At 41.9% G+C, this 26,130-nt stretch overlaps 1 protein-coding gene across 1 annotated transcript in view; it reads right to left on the reverse strand.

The window, feature by feature from the left end:
- The window catches only part of Apaf1 (apoptotic peptidase activating factor 1), a 74,529-nt gene that overhangs the window by 29,269 nt on the left and 19,130 nt on the right, over positions 1 to 26,130 (reverse strand). The window contains exons 9-16 of the mRNA XM_051172775.1: positions 25,495 to 25,626; positions 21,433 to 21,546; positions 19,312 to 19,496; positions 15,248 to 15,374; positions 13,901 to 14,026; positions 10,456 to 10,587; positions 6,532 to 6,657; positions 1,170 to 1,331 (exon numbers count right to left, since the gene is read on the reverse strand). Of these exons, the coding sequence (XP_051028732.1) occupies positions 1,170 to 1,331; positions 6,532 to 6,657; positions 10,456 to 10,587; positions 13,901 to 14,026; positions 15,248 to 15,374; positions 19,312 to 19,496; positions 21,433 to 21,546; positions 25,495 to 25,626 (1,104 nt within the window). The remainder of the gene's footprint in view (positions 1 to 1,169; positions 1,332 to 6,531; positions 6,658 to 10,455; positions 10,588 to 13,900; positions 14,027 to 15,247; positions 15,375 to 19,311; positions 19,497 to 21,432; positions 21,547 to 25,494; positions 25,627 to 26,130) is intronic.

Here is a 26,130-nt window from a genome sequence, read left to right on the forward strand (position 1 = left end):
AAAAGTAGGAGTAGGACAGAATATCCATGAACTATAAGACTTGGCTTTCCTCACAATCCAACTTTAGACAAACCATTGGGGCTGCTCAGAGCCCAGTTCGCCCACTGTCACCACAGCACTACAGCAATCTACCACACCACTCGGGTATTTATATATTAAATTATACACAGTAATAAGTACTCAGATCATGATGCTAGTACGAGATTTGAAAAAAAAAAAAAAGAAGGTATTTTCTTACCATTTACTTTTGTGTATATATTTACTTTATGAAAATCTCACAGTCTTATTCAGTTCCTAAGAAGTACTTCTCTCATCAGAGTCATCAAATTGTAAAGGAGATTTTAAAAAACTACTCTGAGGGGCTAGAGAGATGGCTCAGCAGTTAAGAGCACACACTGTCCTTCAAAAGGATGGACGCTCTGCTCCCAGCTCCCACCGCTCAGGGTTAGGGTTACAGTGACCTGTAACCCTGACTTCAAGGACACCGCAATGCCTCTGGCTTCAGCAGGCACCTCTACTTGCTCACATGCATGCACCCACACACAAACACAACACATACATATAATTAAAAACCAATCTGTTTTTTAAAGTACTTTGAAAAATAACCAAAATCAATCTATTCTAAATTATTTTAAGTGATGAAGAAAATATTCTGTTTCAAATAAACTAAAGGGGGGCTAAAAACATGGCTCAGTCGTGAAAAGCAGTGGCTGATGTTCCAGAGGACCTGTGTTCAATTCCAAGCACACACGTGGCAGCTCGCAAGCACCTATAACTACAGTTCCAGGGGACCCAATGCCTTCTTCTGGCCTTCACAGGCATTGTATACACATGGTACAAAGACACACATGTAACCAAAGCACCTGTGCACATTAAATTAAAAATTGAAAATAATAAATTGGAGGAACGTTGTACTTGACACTACAATCTGTAGTGCATGGCTTTAATATGCTGTCCACGGTTCTAACATGTTTTTGCCTTAAGAAAGGACAGTCTTTGTGATCCACGTGACTTTCTCACAGGCCTTCCATATCCCCCGGAGAGCAGGGCTTTAAAGATTTATGAGCAGGTAGGAAACCTGCCTCAAATCACAGCACTAGACTCGAAAGTGGAAAAAATGTAAGAGAGGTTGAAACCGCATCAGAGTGGATTTGGAAGGCAGGACTTACGAGGACTTTGTTTTTTGCTGCCACTATTATTTGGGTACCATCTGCAGACCAGGAACAGCATTTCACAATCACTTCTGCATCCTCCTGAGGGTCTTCTGAACTCAGGAAGAACCGCTTCACGTTGATGCTTTTCCTCTCGTTTGCTGACCTCACATCCCAAAGCTGTTTTTTAAAAAACAAAATTGATTTACTCCCAACACACCTCTAGAATTCCGACTAGATTAAATGTCATATAAACGCTCTCTACCTGATGAATATTTTTCACATATGTCTGACTTTTTATGAGGTTTTTAAATTAAAGACTCCAGCTTCCATTTCACAAAACAAGCAAACAAACAAACAGACACTTATAATGCTGGTTCTTTGCAGCCAAGGCAGGAGGATCATCTTTTTGAAGCCAGCCTGGACTACAGAAGACCTCATCTCAAAAGGAAAAAAAAAAAAAGTAGTTAACTGGGCCTTGCACTGTGTGGAAGAAGCTAACGGTTGGTGGTGTTGACAGTAAGAACAAGTGCAGGAGAGACTCGTAGCTGGCTGCTGCTGCCCTCTGCTGGACAAGCATGAGATGCGAGTCACACCTGCCTCAAGCACAGCAGGAAACTGTACTGGGCCCAGTGCCCGCTGAGCACCCAGTGATAATGAGATCCCTAAAGGAGAAGCAGCTGTACTGAGAGGAAGCAAAACTTCCACTGTGCTGAGTGGGGCAATGCAGTGCTGCAGAACTAACCAGCTCCTGAGAAATGGGGTAGGAAGTAATCAGCCTATTGCAGAGCAGCCACACAGGGAGTACAAAAAGCAACAGCCCTGCTCTCTCCCAGATCTGGACCAGTGTCCTGGCTTCATAAGGGCTACCATGTCCTGGACCAAGGGTTGGCCACAAATGCACACCTACACCTACACCTACACACACACACACACACACACACACACACACACACACACACACACACACTTACAATTTTTAAGAAAGAAAAAGCTACCAACCCTAACACTTTCCCCTTCGGACAACTATGTCTAACCTGTAAAATAAGAGACAACAGGAAGTAACATGGTTAGCCTTCCCTAATACAGAGAGAAGGCAGGCACGGTCAGTAGTCAGCAGTAGGTAAAAGCACCTGCTGCTGAGCCAGGCAGCCAGCGCTCAATCTCTAGGATCCATGTGATCAAGGAAGAGAACTTACTGCCCAACTTGTCCTCTGACCTCCAAACATGTCACAAACATGAACACATACACAAGCTAAATAAATTAATTTCTGAGTTTTAAAAAGAAACAAACCAAGTGTCAGAAGCTTTATCACATCATCCAGAGTCGTTGAGAAACCATACTGTTAATAAGACAAACAAGGAAACCAGTACTTGGGTTTAGGAACTAAAAGCAAGTTGACACAATTGGATTTCATTACACCTACCAAAACTGCATCTGTTTCTGTACCCAACCCGGCCCCTAGCCAGGCACACATCAGGAGATGATCTCAACCGCACCACTGCATTCTGAGGTCACTGCACTATACCAGGATCCCTGGACACCCTAAGCCCTTGTGTGCTTTAAATAACAATCTTTAAGTAAAACATTTGAAAATAATTTCTGATTAAGGCCCAAACACACACACACACACACACACACACACACACACACACACACACACACACACACACACACATACACACACACACACTCTGCCTGGTACCCTACAACAAGCTTAGAAAAATCACAGAGCCTTTGGGACATAAAGTAATTTTACAGTTCTTATTCTCTCAGATGGTAAAGGCTTTACAAGGCTTTGACCTTGACATGCTGTTAGCTAACACCATTTTGCAGGATCTCTGCTTTTCTACATGTCACTGTGCGAACCAGCCAGGGATGCTGACCTAATAGCACTGTGGGAAAGCCATCTTCACCACAGGCAGTTCTCCCCAAGAGTGCAGTGACGCCTGTCCCCCACTGCTAGTGACACTCACACATGAATACAGGAACCAAACACCTATCTCTGACCAACATGACATAAAATCTCTTAGTTCAGGACCATGCACTGACCACGATGCTGGGTAGTAAATGGAATCTGCCTCTGTGCCCATCAACTGATTCATAATGAAAATGTAGTACATATGCACACTGAAATCATGGCGCATGAGGACACCCATGGCTGACAAAGCACTGAGAACAGTGAAGAGGGAGTCCTAAACAAGACACTCACTCCATTTCCTGCAAGGTCCAGGGACCATAGCAGCTGAGGGTGTGGAAAGAACACAACAGCCAGAAGAGAGAAAGAAAGGCAGCAAAGTGCCCTCTGCTGGGCAAGCTACAGCAACCACCAGTCACAGACTCACACCTGCTGCACTGAATCTGCACAAGAACTGGCCTGCAGGCTGATAAAATGGCTCAGCAGGAAAGAGCATACACTGACGGCCTGGGCTCAGTCTCCAGAATCCACCATGGCAGAAACAGAACCAACTCCTGCAAGTTGTCCTCTGGCCTCCATACACGAGCTGTGGCATGGGCATGCCCATACACATACATAGATAGATGGATAGATAGATAGATACATAGGTGATAGATAGATAGACAGATAGATAGATAGATAGATAGATAATGTAGCTTTAAAAGGAGGCCTGGCAACAGCCTCGCATGGATGGAGAAGAGACTCAGGGCATACCTCTCACTGTGCCTTTGGTCTGTACCCACTGGCAAGCCACAAGCGCACAGAACTTTAAAAAATGAAATCTTTAAAATGAAAACAAGAGAAATCAAGCTTGCATATAATCTTGTCACTTTGTCTATCCACTTGCCTTCTCCCCTACCCCCACCCCTGACTTTATTCTGAATAGCCAGACTAAAGAGCACACCTTTTTCTTCTAATATTTAAAATCCAAAAGCGTAGTGATGTATCTAGCAAACAGTGAATATTGAATACATAATTTTTTTAAATGTTAAGTAAAAAGACAGATTATACCCACATTTCAAGCACAGATATGTAGAAAGTGTTACTGAAAAAATAAAGCAGCTGGGCAGTGGCGGTACACGCCTTTAATCCCAGCACTAGGGAGGCAGAGGCCTGCAGATCTCTTGTGAGCTCAAGGCCAGCCTGGTCTACAAAGTGATTCCAGGGAACCAAGGCTATACACAAAGAAATCCTGTCTCAAAAAAAAAAGAAAGAAGAAAGAAAGAAAGAAAGAAAGAAAGAAAGAAAGAAAGAAAGAAAGCTTGGCTTAAAGACATGGGTAAAAAAACACATTCACCTGAATGCCCTCCCAAAACCCATGTAAAACAACAGTACATAAAATTCTTTTTCTCTAGCCACAAGACACAAGATTTAAAAAAAAAAAAAAATTGTTGAAGAGATAACAAAATTGTAGTAAAGGCCTGAAATAAGAAAGGTAGGTGGGCTCCTAAAACCTGACTCCTGAGCCCACAGTGGGAAAAAATAGCATAATTATAGCATGAATCTAAGTGGCTCAGAAAGTGCAGGCCCTGTACCTTCTAGAAAGAGAGGGGCTAAATCAGGAGGGCTCTTTAAAAATCAACTGAGCTTCCCCTCTGCCACTCTGCAGTCCAAATAGGCTGTAACCCTAAGAGCGGTCCAGTTATGGGCAGGGTCACTATACTGAAAACAAGGAAACTAAGGAAAGCACACATCCACTTGAGATCTCTGCTGGGATACCACAGTATGCTCCAAGGATTCTGTGTCCTCACTACAAGTAGAAAGTGGAAGATTTTTTTTCCTCAGAACACTTAACCAGATCAAGACAAAGATAAGCACCAGTTTCATCACTAAACATGAAAGCTGAGCCTGCAAGACTCCGAGTGTTGACCTCTGACCTCCACATGCGCACTATGGCACCTCCACTCTCATACTCATGCACAAAATTATTTTCTTCAAATATAAAAACCTAAGAAGTCTATGAGGAAACACAATTCCTAGTCAGCCCCTCGGTGCTGCACGCTGACACATGAGCACATACCCAGGATCTGACACTGAAGACAGATTTCTAAAACGTCCACAGAAACCAAACTTATTCATGTTAATAAAAAGAAAAATGCAGCCATGAAATAGCAGTATAATATTTAAAAATTTTAAAAACCTAATTCTAAGAACAGGTACTGAAAATCTGAGAGCAAATTTTAAAATACTACTGTATTTAAAATACTATGAAATGACATGAAAGAAACATCCAGAAACACAAAATGAGAAAAGACAAGAAAAAAATTAAAAATTCAGTAACAAATATTCCCAAAAAATAAAATGCAGAAGAAATCAAACAATTCAAGAAGACTCCACAAATGACAGATGAAATACAAAGCATGCCCCTTTGCACACAAATTGGGTTCCTAGACTCTTAAACAACAACAAAACCAGACTAAAAACAAAACTGGATTTTACACCCTTCAGGGAAGACAGATGCAGGTTAACCTGCCTCCTGACTCTACAGAACTAAAAACACTAGATGCATACACATTTAAGATGTGATATATATTTAAAGTTAAGAATTTAAACAGGATTGGAGAGATGACTCAGCAGTTAAGAGCACCGTCTGCTCTTCCAGAGGTCCTAAGTTCGGTTCCTAGCAACCATGTGGTGGCTCATAACCATCTATAATGTGATCTGGTTACCTCTTCTGGTGTGCAGGTGTACATGCAGGCAAAAACACTATATATGTAATAAATAAATAAATCTTTTTAAAAAAATAATTTAAACAATAGGTTATAAGCCATTCAAAAACAACAGTACGACAGAGATTTTTAAAAGCTGAAGGAAAATACTACTAATACATAAAAATGCTGCTATGGTTCTGATCCAGAGACTGCAAAAGGCTTATGAGCTAAAGCTGCAGTTCCCAGAGTGCAGCACTGTATCAGGAGGTTGGAGCAGGGGCTCTCAACCTTCCTGATGCCGCGACCCTTTAACACAGTTCCTCTGTGGTAGCCCCCCAACCATAAGAGTATTTTCATTGTAAATAGTTTTGGAGATAGAAGCTTGCCAAAGCAGTTGCGATGCACAGGTTGAGAACTATTTGAGAGTCTTAAGGATGAGGGCCTGGAGACACTGAGTTAGGCCACCCTTGAAGGGGACAGTGGGACCTCAGTCCTTCCTGTTTCCTTCTTTGCTTCCAAGACACCACTAGGCAAGCAATGTCTTTCACCACACACCCCCTGCCACAAGGCACTTGCTTTGGCACAAGCAGAGAAACAACAGGGTCAGACTAAAACGCCTGGAACTGTAAAAAAAAGAAAAAAATAGGTGTTCCCTTCTTTCTAAGTTGCTTACCTCAGGCTTGTGCCACAGTTCTGGAACACTACTAACCCCAACAGAAATGTGTGCTCATGCTAAATCCGATGGTCCCCCCGTCATGTACAAAGGCTTACCTTCAATGTCCCATCAGCTGAGCAACTAGCCAAGAGCTCATCGTCTGGTGAAAACCTGCAGTGATTGACTGAGCTCGTGTGACCAAACATGGTATTTCGACATTCTTTTTGATTCAAATCCCAGAGCTATTAGGAAAGGAAAAAAAGATAAGTAAGAAAAGCCAGTACTGGAGACTAGTATGGGGAGCACACCTGGAGTTCCAACTACTTAGAAGGCTGAACAGAAGATCACTGAAGCTCAGAGCTCTAGACCAGCCCGGGCAGCTGGGCCCCTTTAAAACTATAATTAAGGTGGACAGAGGAGGGGAAGGCTAGGAAAGGCAGGTCCAGGGGAAGTGAGAGGGTTGGATCTAATCAGGATGCACCGTATATGTGAATCAAACTGTCAAAGGACGTATTTTCAAATCTACACTGAATGGGGCCTACAGAGCATTTGCTGCTCTCCCTGAAGACCCAAGTTCAGTTCCTAGCACCCACATCATGTGACTCACAACTGCCTGCAACTCTAGATCCAGAGAATTTAATACCCTCTTCTGTGGCCTCCATACGCACGTACAAAAACAATAAATAAATAAAAATTAATTTTAAAAAGGAAAACTCGATCTAAGCTAAATGGGGAAAAGTAGAAGTCATACTAAGTCCTTCCTTCTCATTTGAGCTTTTGTTTACAGGATGATGTTCAGCTCATAGTAATAAAGTTGTCCGATACAGAGATACACTTGTGATTAATACCAGGGCAACCTTTAGATCAACATCTCAATCCACTAAGGGACTTGAAGGCCTAACTGGGCTTTTACTCTGAATACTGAATTAATTGAACTACTGCTGCTTTTTCACCCCTAAGACAGAGTTTCTCTGTGTGGCCTTGGCTGTCTTGGACTCGCTTTGTAGACCAGGCTGGCCTTGAACTCACAGCGATCCACCTGCCTCTATCTCCTATGTGCTGGGATTAAAGGCGTGTGCCACCATGCCTGGCCAATTGCTGCTTATTTTTAACTGAGTGGTTTAGAATCCTCATGTTTAATTAGCTACAAAATCAATAAATAAGTGTAAATTATCTCCATATTTTTAAATGCTAGGCTACAAAAATGGTCTAGGCAAGGTTTACATTGTTTTTAATACTTCCCAAAGCTTGAACTAACTACCGGAAGTAAAGGTTACTAATGGCCTAAAAAAAACTTCAAGACTTTCACTGATACCAGAATACATGAACTACAGATCAAGTCAAATAACCACACCACCCAAAAATCAGTGATACAGTCCATGTGACAAGTAACTCTATTTGTCTAGTAAACCAATCACATGAAAAGGAAAAGGGAGAGCAAGAGAGGGTTTTTTAAATTAATTTATTCATATTACATCTCAATGGTTATCCCCTCCCTTGTGTCCTCCCATTCCTCCCTCCCTCCCATTTTCCCCTTACTCCCTTTCCCTATGACTGTGCCTGAGGGGGACCTCCTCCTCCTCCTGTATATGCTCATAGGGTATCAAGTCTCTTCTTGGTAGCCTGCTATCCTTCCTCTGAGTGCCACCAGGTCTCACCCTCCAGGGGACGTGGTCAAATATGAGGCACCAGAGTACATGTGAAAGTCAGACCCCACTCTCCACTCAACTGTGGAGAATGTCCTGTCCATTGGCTAGTTCTGGGTAGGGGTTTGAAGTTTACGGCCTGTATTGTCCTCATGCTGGCGAGGATGTGGAGAGAGGGGAACACTCCTTCATTGCTGGTGGGAATGCAAACTAGTACAGCCACTTTGGAAATCTATCTGGTGCTATCTCAGAAAAATGGGAATAGGGCTTCCGCAAGACCCAGCTATTCCACTCCTTGGACTATACCCAGAAGATGTTCCAGAGCACAACAAGAAAATTTGCTCAACCATGTTCATAGCAGCCTTATTCATAATAGCCAGAACATGGAAACAGCAAGAGAGTTTTTAAGAGAATAAAAGACACAACCGCCAAGAGCCAAGTTTGCTTGGATTCTAGTTGTAATAAACCTATGGTTCAAAGAATGGATTTGAGGGGCTGGAGAGATGGTTCAGAGGTTCAGAGCACTGGCTGCTCTTCCAAAGGTCCTGAGTTCAATTCCCAGCAACCATATGATGGCTCACAACCATCTATAATGAGATCTGGTGCCCTCTTCTGGCTAGTACACGTTATATGCAGGCAGAACACTATATACATAATAAATAAATAAAGCTATTAAAAAAGAAAGAAAGATGCGTTTGAGACCACATATGGGAAAACTAACACAAGTCAGGTGTATAACAAAGCTACAGTTCACTACTGTTAGGTGTGGACATAGCATGGCACTCACGTCTAAGAGTGAAACTGAAGTATTTTGGATGAAATGACATACATAGGATTTGATGTAAATTGCTATAAACAAAAAGGTGAGTGCAGGTGTAAATAAAGCTTTTATAAAATACAACTGGAAAAAAAAATCTTATTTTTATTTTTTGCAGTCCTGAGGATAGAACCTGGGTCCCAATATATGCCAGGGTAGCACTCTATCCTAAAGGTTCAGCGTATCCTTCTGAAAAGTTGTATAATAGCATTTGTTTAAGGCACACTTTTATTCTGTAGCTAAGGCTACAGAGCCCAGACTCCTCCTGCCTTGCCCTCTCAAGAACAGGGAATAACAGGTGTGCATCACTATACTCAACAGCCTGAGGTTTACCTACACCTCTTAAAAATCTGATTATCCCACTGTAAAAATGGTGTGACACTGTGGACCAAAGATTTGAAACAAATTTTTTTTTAAAAATCCAAAAGAAGCCGGTGAGGTGGTGCACACCTGTAATCCCAGCACTGAAGAGGCAGAGGTAGGCCGGTCTCTGTGACTGTGAGGCCAGCCAAGGCCACACAGAAAATCCTGTCTCAAAAAAAAAAAAAAAGAAGAGGAAGAGGAGGAGGAAAGAAAAAACAAAAAACAAACAAAAATCCAAAAGAAGATAACATCTTTCTAGAACACATGAAAAATTTAATCTACATGTATTCATCCACTAAAGAGAATAAACGATATAATCTTCTTAATTCCTAATTGTAAGTATCACCAAATACACATGAGGCGAACACATTTTTGTTTATACGCCTTGGGTCCTGTTTTCCCTCCTTCCTTCTTCATCTGCTAACTGTACATCCTTCTGAAGTAGTTATGGCTCAAATGCATCAAGCCGCCTCCCTTTTCTCTTTTACATGGCCACACAGTGACCTGGGGCAAACCCAGGAGTCCACCCTGTTGACACTGCAGGTACAAACAGTGAGCCTGAACTAAACGCAGTGAAGTCAGGGACTTCTCTAAATCGCACCTACAGGATCTAGGAAAGGAACTTTGAGACAAACCTGGAGCTGAGGTATTTCCTGTCCCATAAAGACAACATGACTGGGCCACCAAAGAGGACAGAGACCAGAGACAGGGAGAGAGGGAGGGAGAACCTGAGAATCAGCTGATGTATCTAGAATGCCAACACCAGAATCCATGTTCACTGTGAACTCTGCAGTTATATAAACTAGTAATGCCTTTTTCTTCTTCTTTTTCTGCTTATGGATGTGGAATTCAGACTGGACATTTATATCACTACAACAATAAACCTGAAATGAGCTGGAGATGCAGGCCTGCGACAGAGCCCTAGTCTAGCATATGTGAGGCCCTAGATTAACCCTAGCAGTAGAGTTCAAATAAATAAATAAAAGAAACAGCCAGGTGTGGTGGTGCACACCTTTAATCCCAGCACTTGGGAGGCTGAGGCAGGTGGATCTCTGTGAGGCCAGCCTGGTCTACAGAGTGAGTTCAAGGACAGTGAAACCCTGTCTCAAAACAAAAACAAAACTGATAACACAACACACATGAGAAAATCAAAGGCGATAAATATCCTGGAGTATCACAAACTCATCTGCGTAGTTGTCAATATCCACACTTACTTTAAGGAAGAAGTCATTTGACCCGGTGGCTAAGAGAAGGTGATTACTCTTATTGGTAAAATGGCAGCAGTTGACTTGCTCTGAGTGCTCATCGTAGGCACGTACTAGCTTCCCTGTCGCAGAATCCCAAATCTGAAGAGAACAAAGAAAATGAAATGCATAAGCATTCGTTATTTCCGAAGGGAAACCACTCTGCAATGTTGTCTCCTGTGAGGACAGCCTTTCCCGCTGAGCGTGGCACTAACAGGAATCCACTCCCTGTTCTCTAAATATGGCCACTCTGCCTCCCTTTAGAAAGCTGAACACGCCTGTAATCTCAGCACTCAGGAGGCAGAGGCAGGCTGATTGCTGAGTTCCAGGCCAGCCTGGTCTGCACGGTGAGTTCCAGAACAATTCCAACACAATTCTACACAGACTTTGAAAGGAAAATTCTCAACTTCATATTGAAAATCAAAAGCCTCAGAATAGCTAATACAATTCTGAATTTAAAAAAAAGAAATGCTGGAGGTATCACCATCCCCAATTTCAAGTTGTACTACAAATCTATAGTAATAAAAACAGCATGGTATTAGCATAAAAACACACATGTTGATCAACGGAATCAAATTGAAGGCCTAGACATAAATTGACACATACATGGACACCTGATCTTTAATAAATAAGCCAGAAAGACACACTGGGGAAGAAAAACAAAAACAAAAAACTAGCTTCTTCCACAAACGGTCACAGTTATACTGGATGCCTGCATGTAAAGAAATGGAAACAGGTCCATACTTATACTTATCACCCTGTACAACTCCAAATGGATCAAAGACCTTAACATAAAGCCAGGTGCACTGAACTTGATAGAGGAGAAAGTGGAAACAGCCTTGAAGGCACTGGCACAGGAGAGTTCTAACAAAACACAACAGCACAGGCACTAAGATTAACAATAAATGTGACCTCACCTGGCGGTGGTGGCGCACGCCTTTAATCCCAGCACTTGGGAGGCAGAGGCAGATGGATCTTTGAGTTCAAGGCCAGCCTGGTCTCCAAAGTGAGTCCAGAACAGCCAAGGCTACACAGAGAAACCCTGTCTCAAAAAAAAAAAAAAGAAAAAAGAAACAAACAAATAAACGGAACCTCATAAAACTGAAAAGCTAAAAAAAAGCTGAAAAGCTTCTGTAAGGCAAAGGACACTGTCAGTCAGACAAAGCAGCCGCCTACAGAATGGGAAAAGATTTTAATCAACTCCATAGCCAACAGAGGACTAATATTCAAAATACATTTTAAAACATCAAGAAACTAGATATCAAAAAACCAAATAATCCAACTTTTAAAATGTGGTCAGATCTAAACACAGAATTCGAAACAGAGAATTCTCCAAAGAGAATAAAGAGCTAAAACTGGGGGTCACTAAGGGATGGTATGGAAACCTAGTGCCGTACAAACTCTCTAAGACATGGAGGTGATCCTAACGAAGTCTCCCAGGATGGGAGAGATGGAGTCCCACGTGCCCATCTCTTGCCAACAAACTTTCTTCAGTATGAGGACTTGGTTATATACAATCAAGTTGTTGGCCAGAGAGTCTCATGGAAATCCCTAAATAAGCCATCCTGTTGCCAAGACAACAGGTAGCTTTCCCCAAGCTGACAGCAAGGCATGGTCGAAGACAGCACCCACACAATTCGTTGAACATGGAGAGGTCAAGCTTACCTATAAAGACCCTTCACCCCCCTGTCCCGTGTTTTAGTGTCTTTGGTACAGGAAGGTACTCTGCAGGCTACCAAAAGAGAAAAAAACACCAACCCAGCCACAAAACCTTTGATCTACAATCTATCCTGCCTGAAAAATATGCTAGGCCACAAAATATGGTGGCACAGAGTTTGTAGGAGTAACCAGCCAATATCTGATCTGACTTAAGTCCCATTCCATGAGATGGAACCCATACCTGACACTGTGGGGGGGAACAATAACCAGAGACTAGATATCCCAGAGATCTAGGTTAAAACCAAACACTAGTCTAGAAAAAAATAAAAGTAACAATAAAATGATTCCAAATGAAATCTGCTTTATTCATAGATCATCATCAGAGAGGCTTCCTCCTGCAGCAGATGGGAACAAATACAAAGACCCACACACAGAGACTCTGAACACTTGTCTCCATCAAATCCCAGCCCTCAGAGAAGCCCACGGAAGAGGAGGTGGAAAGAGTGTGGAAACCAGAGGAGGTGGAGGGTACCAGAGAACAAAGCTCGTATGAGCTCAAAGAGACTGAAAGAGCAAGCACAGGGCCCGCAGGCTCTGCACCAGGTCCTCTGTGTATATATTATAGCTTTCAGTTGAGTGTTTCTATGGGACTCCTGAGTGTGAGAAAGAGTGGGTCTCTGATTCTTGTGCCTGCTCTTGGGGCTCTTTTCCTTCTGTTGTTTTGCCCGGTCCAATTTCAAAGTGATGGTTTTTGTTTTATCTTTTATTTTAGTTTGTTATGTTTTGTTATCTTAGAAGCCTGTTCTTTTCTATTGAGAGATAGAAAAGGAGTGGATCTGGATAGAAGAGGAGGTGGGAAAGAAGTGTGTGGGGAGGGGAGGGAGAGGAAACTAATCAGGATACACTGTATCAGAAACACATCTATTTTTAATAAAAGAGGAAATAGTCTTTTTTATTAAGATTTATTTATTTTTTAATGTATAGAACATCCTGCATGCATATGGGCCTGCCCACCAGAAGAAGGTATCAGATCTCACTATAGATAGCTATGAGCCACCATGTGGTTGCTGGGAATTGAACTTAGGACCTTTGGAAGAAGAGCAGCCAGTGCTCTTAACCTCTGAGCCATCTCTCCAGGCCCGGAAATAGTCTTTAAATCATAAAAAAAGAAGAGAGAGAGAGAAAGATTTGGGCTTAGTGGTTAAGATTACATAGTACTCTTCCAGAAGGCACAAATTCAGTTTCCAATAGCCATTTAAGGAGGCTGATAAATGTCTATTAACTCCAGCTCCATGGGACCCAATGCCCTTTTTCTGGATTCTGACGGAAATGCATTTATATTTACAGACACACACATAGACACACACATACATGTGATTAAACAACCTTTTATAAAACAATAATAATGCAAAGACATATGAGTTTGCAGACAGTGGTAATTTACAATTGAGCAAGTCAGTAGAGCATCAGGCAGGAGTCCTTTAGCCTCCCTCACTCCTGCCTCTCTGTTACAGAAGGTAAATTGCTGCGATTTCAACTCAAGAGGAAAATGTTTCCCTAACTTAGTTTTTTCTCAATGTGCATGAGAATTTTGCCTGATTGTATGTGTGTGCACCAGGTACATGCAGTGTCAGCAGAGGTCAGAGGTGTGTGTCAGATCCCCTGGGATTGGAGTTACAGGGGTTGTGAGCTGCCATGTGGGTGCTCTGCAAGAGTGGTAAGTGCTTTTAACTCTGAGCCACTGCTCCAGCCATACCTTAACTTTCTTATCCACTGAGCAGGTTGCTATGTAACTGTCATCTGAAGAGAACGCACAGCAAAGCACTTCATCTTCGTGAGCTTTGATGTCAAGAAGTTTCTCTCCTGTCTCGGCTTTGAACACCTGCACAACAACGGTAAGATCTTTTTTTACTGTAGACCACTTATCTCTAGGGCATCATTTAATGAAAACACATCTCCGAGAGGTTTTTTGTTTGTTTGGGTTTTTTTGGTTTTTTTGGTTTTTGGAATTTTTTGGTTTTTTAAGACAAAGTTTTTCTGTGTAACAGCCCTGGTTGTCATGAAACTTGCTTTATAGATCCACCCGCCTCTTCCCTTCTGAGAGTTGGGATTAAAGGCATGTGTCACCATGCCCAGCTTCTGAAAGTTCTTAATCACGGTTATTTTTAACAAGTGAAACTATAAAAAAAGGACTCAAAAATCAGAATTTGTCAGAATTCCTAAGTGTAAGCATGAACAGAGACATGTCCATTGTTAAGTGTTGCTAAGTATCATTAAAAAGGAGAGGTGAGATACAGCGTCATTTCTTGGAACTACACTGTCAAATTCTAACCAATCAAATATGCTTTCTTTGGGGGGGTCAAAAACTCAAATTAAGGCTGCAGACATAGTTCAGTAGTTGAATGCTTGCCTAACATGCATAAGACCCTGAGTTTAATCTTCAGCATTAACAGGGCCATTTTTTAAGGCCAACATTGAAATAATTAGTGATCAAGCACTACAGAAATGAGTATACAATTACAATTATGATCTTGGAAAGATTAAAATTATTCTAAATTTTCAAATTATAGTTAGATTCTACTTTCTCCAAATGCAGGTAGAGAACAAATGTCGGGGGAAAGCACTCATTTGTTCTTTCCAAAAACAACGTAAGAACTAAGCACCTTTGGAAACAATCAGTCTAATTCCCATTTACCTGTCAGAACTCTGTCTTAGCGTTTTACGATTTGTTTAACCAATGGTTTGTTGTTGTGTTGTTGTTGTTGTTGTTGTTGTTGTTTTTCAATAGCAGCAATGTCTTTTCTATTAGCTGACGCAGTCTGCATGTCTATTAAGAACTGTCATTTTCTCATTACTCATAACTGGCAAACAGATGGGCAGTAAGTGCTGAGGTAAGGAGCTCTGCAATGTCCCTGGCAGGTTTGGAACTACTAAAAGCAGCTACATCTTTAATGCCGTAAAGAAGCTTCTGCCAATGTTCAAGACATTTCCATCTCTTAACTTCTAGACTGCCATTTTCCTAAATGTTAGTATTTAAGCATATTGTAATCTGCACAAATAGGCCACATGCTTCTTCCAGTGTCTCCCAAGAGATATGCCTTACCTGTAAGGTTTTATCAGCTCCACAAGAAGCTATTCTCTGACCGTCCTGAGAGAAACATGCGTGGTAAACAGCATCTGTATGGGGGCGGACAACTAAGCGGGAAAGATTCTTGATAGTTTTTTTGTTTCTAAATATAAGTGAAAGATGAAGAAAAATTCAATGAATGAGGGTAAAAGTAGTATTTTCTTTCAATAACGGTTGTAGGTCTTTTAACATGGTTGTAATTCTCCCAAATACAAAATTCTCGAATTACTAACATGCAAATGATAACACATAAAGAAAAAAGTAATCCAACAAAAGTGACATTTTAAGTGAAATATATTATAGCAAGTCACCTGGCATGTTACAAAGGTCAGTGAGTTAAAAGAAATCCACTTAATCAAACACATGCCACTTTTTATTTTCCCTTTTTAAAAAAGATTTTACTTTTATGGGTTTTGCCTGCATGTATATCTGAGCACCATGTACATGCATGCAGTGGCCACCGAGGTCAGAACATGGCATCATTTCCCCTAGAGGTGGAATGACAGAGAGTTGTGAGCCAGCACATGGTGCCAGAAACTAAAACAGGTCCTCTATAACAAGTGCTCTCAGCCACTGAGCCATCTCTCTAGCCCCTTGTTTTCTTGATACATCAATATAATATATGTAAGCATATCTTCTTAATACACTTCTTTAAAATTAAAGAAATCACTGCAAAAATGAAGACACAGAGTATAAAGATAACAAATGGATGAGTGAACAAATTACTTCTTTGAAAACTTAAACTCAAATTTAAGCTCATGCCAATGTAAGCCTTTGTAAATCTAAAAGGGAAGGCTGATACTGAAATAAAGCATAGTTTGAGTATGGTCTGATCCAATCTAGGTAAAGAAAAACACAGCTATGGCTAACTAATCCTTTTCTGAGAGTGTCACAGGCTGAAATGTAGCTAGGCAATGGAGGAAAGGCAGCAAAACATATTAAATGACTCAATAACTCCTACGAGAAAAACAACTGAATCTCTGTCCATTTGATCAGATCAAGTGTTAAGAATCCATTTAAGAGCTGGAGACATAGCCCTGTTGTTAAAGTGCTTAGCACACACACACAAAATCCACAGGTCCGGTCCCCAGAACACACATAAATTGTCAGCTGAGGGGCAGCCTGCCTGTAATTCCTGCACTTGGGAGGCAAGGTGAAGACCGGGCTCTCCTTAGGGCTAGCCGGCTAGCCAGGCTAACCCTACTGATCAGCTGAGTCCAACTCAGAGAGCCATCTCAACGGGTAAGATGGAGAGATGAAGGAAGAGTTCAGATGTCAACTGCACGGCTCCATAAACACATGCACCCAACACACATGCAAACCATACACACATCTGAACATGTATCCATAAATAATTGTTTAAAGGATTTCATTTAGTCACTAACTAAACAACAGTTTATTCAAACTTCTACAAGTTTCTATTGAATACCAATGATAAGAAGCAGGCAAAGTTTAAATGTTCTCCCTAGTAACAACAGCTAATATTTTCCGAGCACTTCCTGTGAACAAGATACTACATGAAGGTACATATACACACAGCCCTCTAATCCTCACTTCCTACACTATGACCATGCTTTGAATTAGTATGATTTGGCAAGAGAAGTTGACTCCGTTTTCCCAACAATACACAACTATAACTGAGAGCTGGGATCCAAGCCCAGGCAACCAAGGGCAAGAATCCTATTTTAATCCCCAAACTATTGAGCAACTATAGAATAGATGAACTAACACAGAAGTAAAAAGAAAACACAATAAAGGCTAAGTGGCAACAGGGAGGATTCTAGAACATCAACAGATCCAATAGAGGGCTGGAGAGATGGCTCACAGGTTAAGAGCACTGTCTGCTCTTCTAGAGGTCCCAAGTTCAATTCCTAGCAACCATGTGGTGGCTCGCAACCATCTATAATGTGATCTGGTGCCCTCTTCTGGCCCACAGGTGTACAAGCAGGCAGAGCACTGTATATATAATAAATAAATCTTTTTTTTTCTTTTTCTTTTTTTTTTTAATAAATAAATCTTAAACAAACAGATCCGATGGAGCTTCCACAAGTTTGCTACCCTGAGTGAAAGCAAACGTTCACTTTGCTTAATGGAAGTAAAATTTCACTTTTGAAGAAAATGCTAAGATAGTTGAGTCTGTGAAAGGGATGATAGGAAGCATGAATTCTTACTTTACATCTCTCAGCTTTTTAACTAAAAACATTTAATTATGTGTGAGTCTATAGGTGTGTATACGCATGAGTCTAGTGAAGGCCATGAAGGCCAAAGACATCAAATCCCCCAATACTAGAGCCTCGGCAGTTACGAGCCTCCCACTAGAAATTGAACTAGGGGGTTGGAGAGATGGCTCAGAGGTTAAGAGCACTGGCTGTTCTTCCAAAGGTCCTGAGTTCAATTCCCAGAAACCACATGGTGGCTCACAACCATCTATGATGAGATCTGGTGCCCTCTTCTGGCGTGCAGGTGTACATTCAGACAAAACACTGTATAAATAATAAATAAATAAATCAAAAAAAAAAAAGAAAGAAAGAAAGAAAGAAATTGAACTAGGGTCCCCTGCAAGAGCAGTAAGCACACTTAAGCTCTGGGCCATCACGCTAGCTCTTCAATTTGTTGTTGTTTTCATCAAGATATACATTATGGGATGGCAAGATGGCTCAACAGGAAATGGCACTTATGTCCAAACCTGATGATAACCTGATTCAATCCCTGGGACCCACACAGGCAGAAGAGGGAATCGATTTCTGCAAGTTGTTCTCTGACCTGCACAAGTGCACTGTTGCACATGCACCTGCACACACACCAAGTAAGTAAGTAAATGCGATCTTAAAGACTGAGCTGTCTCTCCTGCCCTGGGAATGGCCTTTTTTAAGATCTGGAAAAACTGGGGCTGGAGAGAAATCTCAGCAGTTAAGAGTACTTACTGCTCCTGCAGAGGACTCAAGCTTGGTTCTGAGCACCCACACCAGATGGCTTACAACCACCTGTAAGTCCAGTCCTAGGGAATCTGATGCTCTCTGACCTCTCCATGCACCTACATGCATGTGGTACACATAAGCTTTAAAAGGGCACACACTATACATAAGCAATAAATAACACACCTTTAAAAAATATGAAGAGTCAGGCTGGGGAAGATGACAGCAGTTTGGATCCCCAGAGCCCATCTAAATGCCAGGTGGGCATGGCAATACACCTAAGGAAGGCAAAGACATACAAGACTCTCCAGAGCAAGCTGGCCAGCAACATCAGGCGCAGCAGGGAGCCTGCCTCAAAGAATAAGAAGGGAGAGCTATCGTGGAAGATTTCTGATATTAACCTAGGGCTCCCACATCCACATGCCCACACATGCATGCACCTGCATACATACATAAAGACATGCATATATACAGATATGCACACCATACACATATAAATATGAAAAGAAGGAAAAGTCTGTAAAAATGCTTTTTTAAAAATTCAGTGACAGGCTGGAGAGACGGCTCACATGCTGGGTCACAACCATCTATAATGAGATCTGGTGCCCTCTTCTGCTGTGCATGCATGCTTGCAGGCAAAACACTGTATACATAATTAATAAATATTTTTTAAAAGTCAGTGGCATTAAAAAAATCTCTATGGCAAAGTAAAAGTGACCTCACAGACATTATCTCATTTAAATTTTCAGAAAAGTAGTATTTACCTCAAAGGGTTGTTATCTCCATTTCACACATAAGAAAGCAACGTAGAGTATGTTCAAAAATCATAAGACAACTAAGTCTTAATATGGAGACTCCCACCTGGGCCTGTGGCTTCCAAGTCTGTGGCCCTCTCTACTGTACTAGATTATAGCAGCATTTGATACTATACTCAGGGAGGCCTTTCTGCTGTTTCTATGGGCTGTGACGACATAATCATCTTCTCCTTGCTCACTGCTCTGGAACTCTGCACTGAGTAGTATACTTACTGCGTTTCTAAGGCAGTTAAGGTTCACGAGGAGTTTACTCATCACCTGGAAAGGAACAGTCAGCCATGGAGCCCCTCTGCTCTCTCTAGCAACTCACATCCACTCCAGGTAGAGCCGCCCAGTGTCCACCTCCTGCTTGGCCTGCAGCTTTGCTTGCTGATAAACTTCAGAAATCTCTGGTTCACACAGGCCCAGCTGTATAATATTAGGAAATGGCTGTCGTCCAAGAAGGTGTCCATTTAAAGATAAAAACTCTTGAAAATTCTCACACACTGCACAATCCTATGAAAAGAGTGAAATCTGTGAGACACATAGCCAGAGCAAAACCTGACATCTTTTTGTTTCTGTGATCTTGACATTTTAAAACGTAAATTAAGTATTCCCTAGATGAACTGAAATACGACAGTCAGCCACTAAGCAATAAATACAGTGTGTTCTCATATTCATTCTCATATTCTGTCTCTCCCACACTGTCTCTGTCTCTCTCTCACTGTCTGTCTACCTCTCACACTGTCTGTCTGTGTCTGTTTCTGTGTGTGTGTGTGTGTGTGTGTGTGTGTATGTGTGTGTGTGTCTCTCTCTCTCTCTCTCTCTCTCTCTCTCTCTCTCTCTCTCTCTCTCTCTCTCCCTCCCTCCACCTCACCTAGCTGCTTCAGGGCCATGCCTGTATACATGGCACCATGCTCCCTCACATGATGGTCATGGACTCATCCTATGAAACTTCAAGCATGCCCCCATTAAAATGCTTTATAAGTGGCCTGGGTGTCTCAACAATAGAAAAGTATCTAAGACAGAAGTTGGTACCAGGACCTAGGTATTGCTGAATAGGCCTGGCCATCTTGGGTTTTCTTTGGTGGTGGTTTGTTGTTGTTTTGAGGACTATGGAAGACACTGGGACTTCAGACTAGAAAAGCAGCTGAACGCTGTATGGGGCTTAACAGGCCATCCTGACCAAAGCTTGGAAGACAGAGCGTTGTGAGTAATGTGGACTATGGAGGCCCAGCTAAAGAGGTTTCAGAGTAGAGCAATATCAGCAACTGGGCTAGAGACTGCTCTTGTGATATTTTGGCCAAAAAAAATGTAGCTGGTTTTTGGCCATTACCTTTGAATGTATCTGAGGCTAAATTAAAGAGTTTTGGATTCATTTCTTTTTTTGTTGTTGTTTTGCTTTTTTTGGTATTTTAAGACAGGGTCTCTCTGTGTAGCCTTGGCTGTCCTGGACTCGCTTTGTAGACCAGGCTGTCCTTGAACTCACAGTGATCCGCCTGCCTCTGCTTCCCAAGTGCTGGGATTAAAGGTGTGTGCCACCACGCCCGGCTCTAGATTCATTTCATTAACAGGAGATTTCAAGTGAAAACAGGACAAAAAGAAATACTAGATCCAAATAAAAATAAATAAATATACAATGATCATCTATTGACTTTTAGACTCAGAAAAAAAAAGTTATTATTAGCAGGGTGTGGTGGCACACACCTTTAATCACAGAGCTTAGGAGGCAGAGGCAGGCAGATTTCTGTGAGTTCAAGGCCAGCCTGTCTACGAAGCACATCCTGGACGGTGAAAGCTACACAGAGAAATCCTATCTTGAAAAATTTTTTTAAAAACAAATTTTTTTTCATTATCATCAAGCATGGTGGCTCACACCTTTAGTCCTAGCACTTGGGAGCCAGAGGCAAGAAGATCAGCCTGGTCTACAGAGAATATTCCAGGACAACCAGCGCTACATAGTTAGATGCTGTCTCAAAAAGAAAAAAAATCAAGTAACAAAAAAAAAATCTTATTATCAATCACATTTCTCAGCACATTCAAAAAAGAAAAAAGAAAAAAAAAAGCACTGAAAACCATGCTTCCAGACTTTATACCCTATGAGCATATACAGGGTGAGGAGGTCCCCCTCAGTCACGGTCATAGGGGAGGGGAGTAGGGGGAAAGTGGGAGGGAGGGAGGAATGGGAGGATAGAAGGGATGGGATAACAATTGAGATGTAATATGAATGAATTAATAATAAATTAATTTTAAAAAAAGAAAAGAAAACCATGCTTCCCCAATTTCCAAACTTCAGTCCTACCTGTATTCTCAGTGGGCCAGGCAGCAACTAACCAAAATCAAAGGTCAGAGCAAGGAAATGGTCTCCATTCTGTTTATTCCCACCATTAAACTTAGAACTAAATGTCAAAACGAGACATCCTTTAAATACTGTTTTCACGCTAGTAGATACCTTTTCATCCAATATATGCCTATATTCCACAAACTCGTGAATCAAATGGGCAGGGCCGACAAGTTCTGTTTTTGCTTTAATCCAATCCAGGGAAAACATTAAAGCACAAAGTTCCTTAAAAATAAAGAAAAATAGTAAGATGGGGAACTGTTTTTAAAAAGAAAGAATAAATGAATGCATGAATGCATGAATGAATGAATTTATTTCAACCAGAATTCATTATCCTAACACTACTGAGAAACATTTTGTATATATTTAAAATTTAAGACCAGAGGAAAGGTGATAAAATGAAGACATAATTCAAAAGAAATAGAAAATGGGTCCCACATCTTAACTCAAAACAAAACTTCAGTTGTATAAAGGACTTAAGTATAAAATTGAAATTTTCTAAAAAATTTAAAGAGATTGGATAAAGGAAATCTTTGCAATCATGACACAAAAACAAAACAAACACATGTGCATATGCTCACTATGAAAACATACACACACATACACAAACATGCAAACACATAAAAATTTAACTAGATAAAAATCCAAATAGTCTATAGAGTAGAAAGCAATATATGCAAAACTTTTTAAATACGTGAATAAACATTACTGAAACACATAATGAAGTAAGGCTTAATGTAATTCTTTATAGAAAATTATAAAAACACTACAACAATAAAAATGACAAATGCCAACAAGAAAAAAGAACAGGATAAAACGAGAGGCCTCAGATGTGGTGGCATAAAAACTTGTATTCTTTTTTTTTAGAATTTCAAAAGACAACTTTATTTAGACAGAAACCTTGAAATAGAACATAGAGTAGTTAGACATTATTAAAATACTCTTGCCAAATGATTTAACATTTGGATATAATGGGGGATGGGAAGCACATTCATCCACTGTAGGGCATGTGAGCCATGCAGGACAGCATATGTGGGCGAAGGTTCCCTTTTCCCATAAACTTCTTCCTTCACCCACCTCCACTCCTCCCCAGCACCCTCCAGAGCAACAGGAAAAAGAGGCAGCATCCCAAGCCTTGCATTCCATCTCAAGTGCGACAGACTGGGTCTGCACTGTCCAGGGGCCAAAACTTGTATTCTTAGCACTCATGAAGCTGAGGCAGAAGGACCACAAAAGCAAAGCCAGCCTGGGCGGCACAGAGAGACAAAAGTAAAAAGAAAAGATTGAAGCCGGGCGTGGTGGCGCACGCCTTTAATCCCAGCACTCGGGAGGCAGAGGCAGGCGAATCGCTGTGAGTTCGAGGCCAGCCTGGTCTACAAAGTGAGTCCAGGATGGCCAAGGCTACACAGAGAGACCCTGTCTCGAAAAACCAAAAAAAAAAAAAAAAAAAAAAAAAAAAAAAAAAAAGATTGAGAGTGTTGCAGGATATTTGATCCCATTGTGAACCCTGAGATTATGAACTGTAAAAACCTGTTTCTAGTTGTGGAGTGGCTCAGCCCTAGCACACACCTTTAATCCAAGAGCTTTGTGTAAACAGGATTAAATGAGGTTAACCCTAGGTCAAGAGGCAGAGTATGTAACCAGCTGACGGGGAATAAACAGATAGGAGGGAGGGTATTTAAGACACTGAGGGAGGGTATTTAAGACAGTGCAGAAGAAGGAGCTTTGGCTTTGGGGCTTTTGGCCTTTTCCTCTGGGATGTGAGCTGAGTAATAAGGTCAGCTGGGCTTTCTCTGCCTCTCTGAGCTAGCAGGCTTTCATCCCAGCATCTGGCTCCTGAGTCTTTATTGGTAAAAATCGAATGGTTTGGGATTTACTGTGTTTATAACAACAGAAGGGCCATTCACAAAATAAATGTATATACAGCCAATAGTCAAAATTTCACAAGTAATCAAAGTGAAAGATTTACCAATTTTATAATGTTGGGTTGCTAAGAATAAAGGAATTATAAGAATACCGGCTATGGCCGGTCAGCTCTGGCACAGGCCTTTAATCCCAGCACTCCAGAGACACTGAGTTTAAAGCCAGCCTGGTCCACAGACTGAGTTCCAGAACATTCAGAACTACACAGAGAAACCTTGACTCAAAAAAAAAAAAAAAATGGCTGATGAGACAAAATAAACACTCTCACCTACTAGCGGTAGTGACATAATAGAGAATATTCTTCTACAGAGTGTTTTACTTTTTTAAAATGTCCTGCATATATACAATGTACGATGTATCTTGATCTTATCCATGTCCCACTCCCTTATCGGTGCCTATAAAGACATCTGTTCCTAACTTCTATACTCTTTTATTTTAATAATCATCTAAATTCATCAGTTCTGTCCATATGGGAATGAGAATGGGACAAGCCACTGGGGCGCTGGCCCGAAAGAAAAGGGACTCTTCCTCCACTGGGGCGCTGGCCCAAAGGAAAGGGACTCTTCCTCCACTGGGGCGCTGGCCCAAAGGAAAGGGACTCTTCCTCCACTGGGGCGCTGGCCCAAAGGAAAGGGACTCTTCCTCCACTGGGGCGCTGGCCCGAAGGAAAGGGACTCTTCCTCCACTGGGGCGCTGGCCCGAAGGAAAAGGACTCTTCCTCCACTGGGGCGCTGGCCCGAAGGAAAGGGACTCTTCCTCCAATGGGGCGCTGGCCGGAAGGAAAGGGACTCTTCCTCCACTGGGGCGCTGGCCGGAAGGAAAGGGACTCTTCCTCCACTGGGGCGCTGGCCCGAAGGAAAGGGACTCTTCCTCCACTGGGGTCCTGGCCCAAAGGAAAGGGACTCTTCCTCCACTGGTAGTCATCAGCTTCCAGGAGCTCCTCCCTCCCCATCCTCAGCTGATTTTTTTTTTTTTTTTTTTTTTTGCTGTTTTTTTGTTTTGTTTTGTTTTGTTTTCTGAGACAGGGTTTCTCTGTGTAACCTTGGCTGTCCTGGACTTGCTTTTTAGACCAGCCTGGTCTCACAGCGATCCGCCTGTCTCTGCCTCTGCTGGGAATTAAAGGTGTGTACCACCACACCCGGCTTCTCAGGTGAAATTTTAAATGGCTTGATCTTATGCAGGTTTATGCAGGCAACTGCCATGTCAAATCCAGAAGACAGCATTGCAGTGCAGTAGCTTGTCATGACTTCGTATCCCATCTGGGTACTGATTCCATACTTTTATCTTTTGTCCATAATTCTCAGAATTCCACATCCATTTATCTAACAGCTTACCAGTATCTAAAATCAGATGCTTTAGTAGGTATTAGGATTAAAATATTAAATTCAATTCCTAAACCCCTTTTCCCTTGTGTATTTCAGGGCAAGGCAACTGCAGCCTCTCATCTGCACATGCTCGCAATCATCTTTGAGCCTTCTCTTTCGGTTACAACACACAGCAAATGCACCTGCAAACCATGAGTATCCCCTTTATCATCCCTTCCTTCTCGGATTTACTCAGTGCCTTACTATAAATGCATTGTCTCTCTCCCCAAGGACAGCAGCTACGTGAGAGCAGACACTCTGTCCATGATTCAGACTCATAACGAAGAACAATCCTTTTCTCTGACTAAGTGCTTCTCAACACCTTTGAGGATCACATATCAGATAGCTTGTATATCAGATATTTACATTATGATTCATAACAGTACTAAATTACAGTAGCATCAAGGCCAGGTGTGGTGATGCACGCCTTTAATCCCAGCACTCGGGAGGCAGATGCATGCAGATCACTGTGAGTTCGAGGCCAGCCTAGTCTACAAAGCAAGGCCAGGCCAGGACAGCCTGTCTCCAAAAACCAAAAAAGAAAAAAGAAAAAAGAAAGAAAGAGCTAGAGAAAGAGTTGGAGAGATGGCTCAGTGGTTAATAGCACATGACGTTCTTTCAGAGGACCCAGGTCCTGTTCCCAGAACCCACATCTGGAAGCTCACAGCTATCTGTAACTCCAGTTCCCAGGGCCTGGTGCCTCTTTTGGCTTCCCTGGGTACTACACACATGTAGTACACATTCATACATGCAGCCACAACATTCATACACATAAAATAAAAATAAAATACTTAATAAGTAAACCCAAGCAGGGAACATTTACAACATATGCAACATATGGAAGCAGGAAAGTGAAATAAAAGGATTTTGAAATGTGTCATCTTACTTTGTGCATATTGGCACTGGCCATGTGATAGGCTAAAAAGTTGTACCAATACATGCAGTCCTCCTGATCTGGAGACAGCGTGTGTGGCTGATAATACCTCTGAAACTGCGTGACCATCTTCCTATGTAGATCCTGAAACCACACAGAGCATGTCAGAGGACATAAATAATATAATAACCTGAGCAGCACAGCATCTCCCACTCCCTATAAAGAAAATCCCCCCACAAGCTAGTTACAAAAGAGAGAGGAAACATCAAGTAAGTACCCTTGAACCAAATCATCATCATCTGCATTATCCACAAGATACCTCAAATTCAACCCCTGACAGCGTGTGCTAAAGGCACAGAATCACTTCTGCTTAAGTCTTTAAAAGTCGTGTGTGTGTGTGTGTGTGTGTGTGTGTGTGTGCGCGCGCGCGCGCGCGCGTGCATGTGTAGGTTTGTGAACGTTGAAAGCAGGGGCCTGCAGAGGCCAGAAGAGGCTGTCAGATCCTCTGGAACTGGAATTACAGGCAGTTGTGAGCTGCCTAACATGGTGCTGGGAACAGAATTTGGGTCTTCTGGAAGAGCAGCAAATGTTCTTAACCACTAAGCCATCTCTCCAGCCCCCGTGTTATTCTTGCCAACCTCACTCAGG

The sequence above is a fragment of the Acomys russatus genome, chromosome 31 (genome assembly GCF_903995435.1).
Source record: "Acomys russatus chromosome 31, mAcoRus1.1, whole genome shotgun sequence".
Lineage (NCBI taxonomy): Eukaryota > Metazoa > Chordata > Mammalia > Rodentia > Muridae > Acomys > Acomys russatus.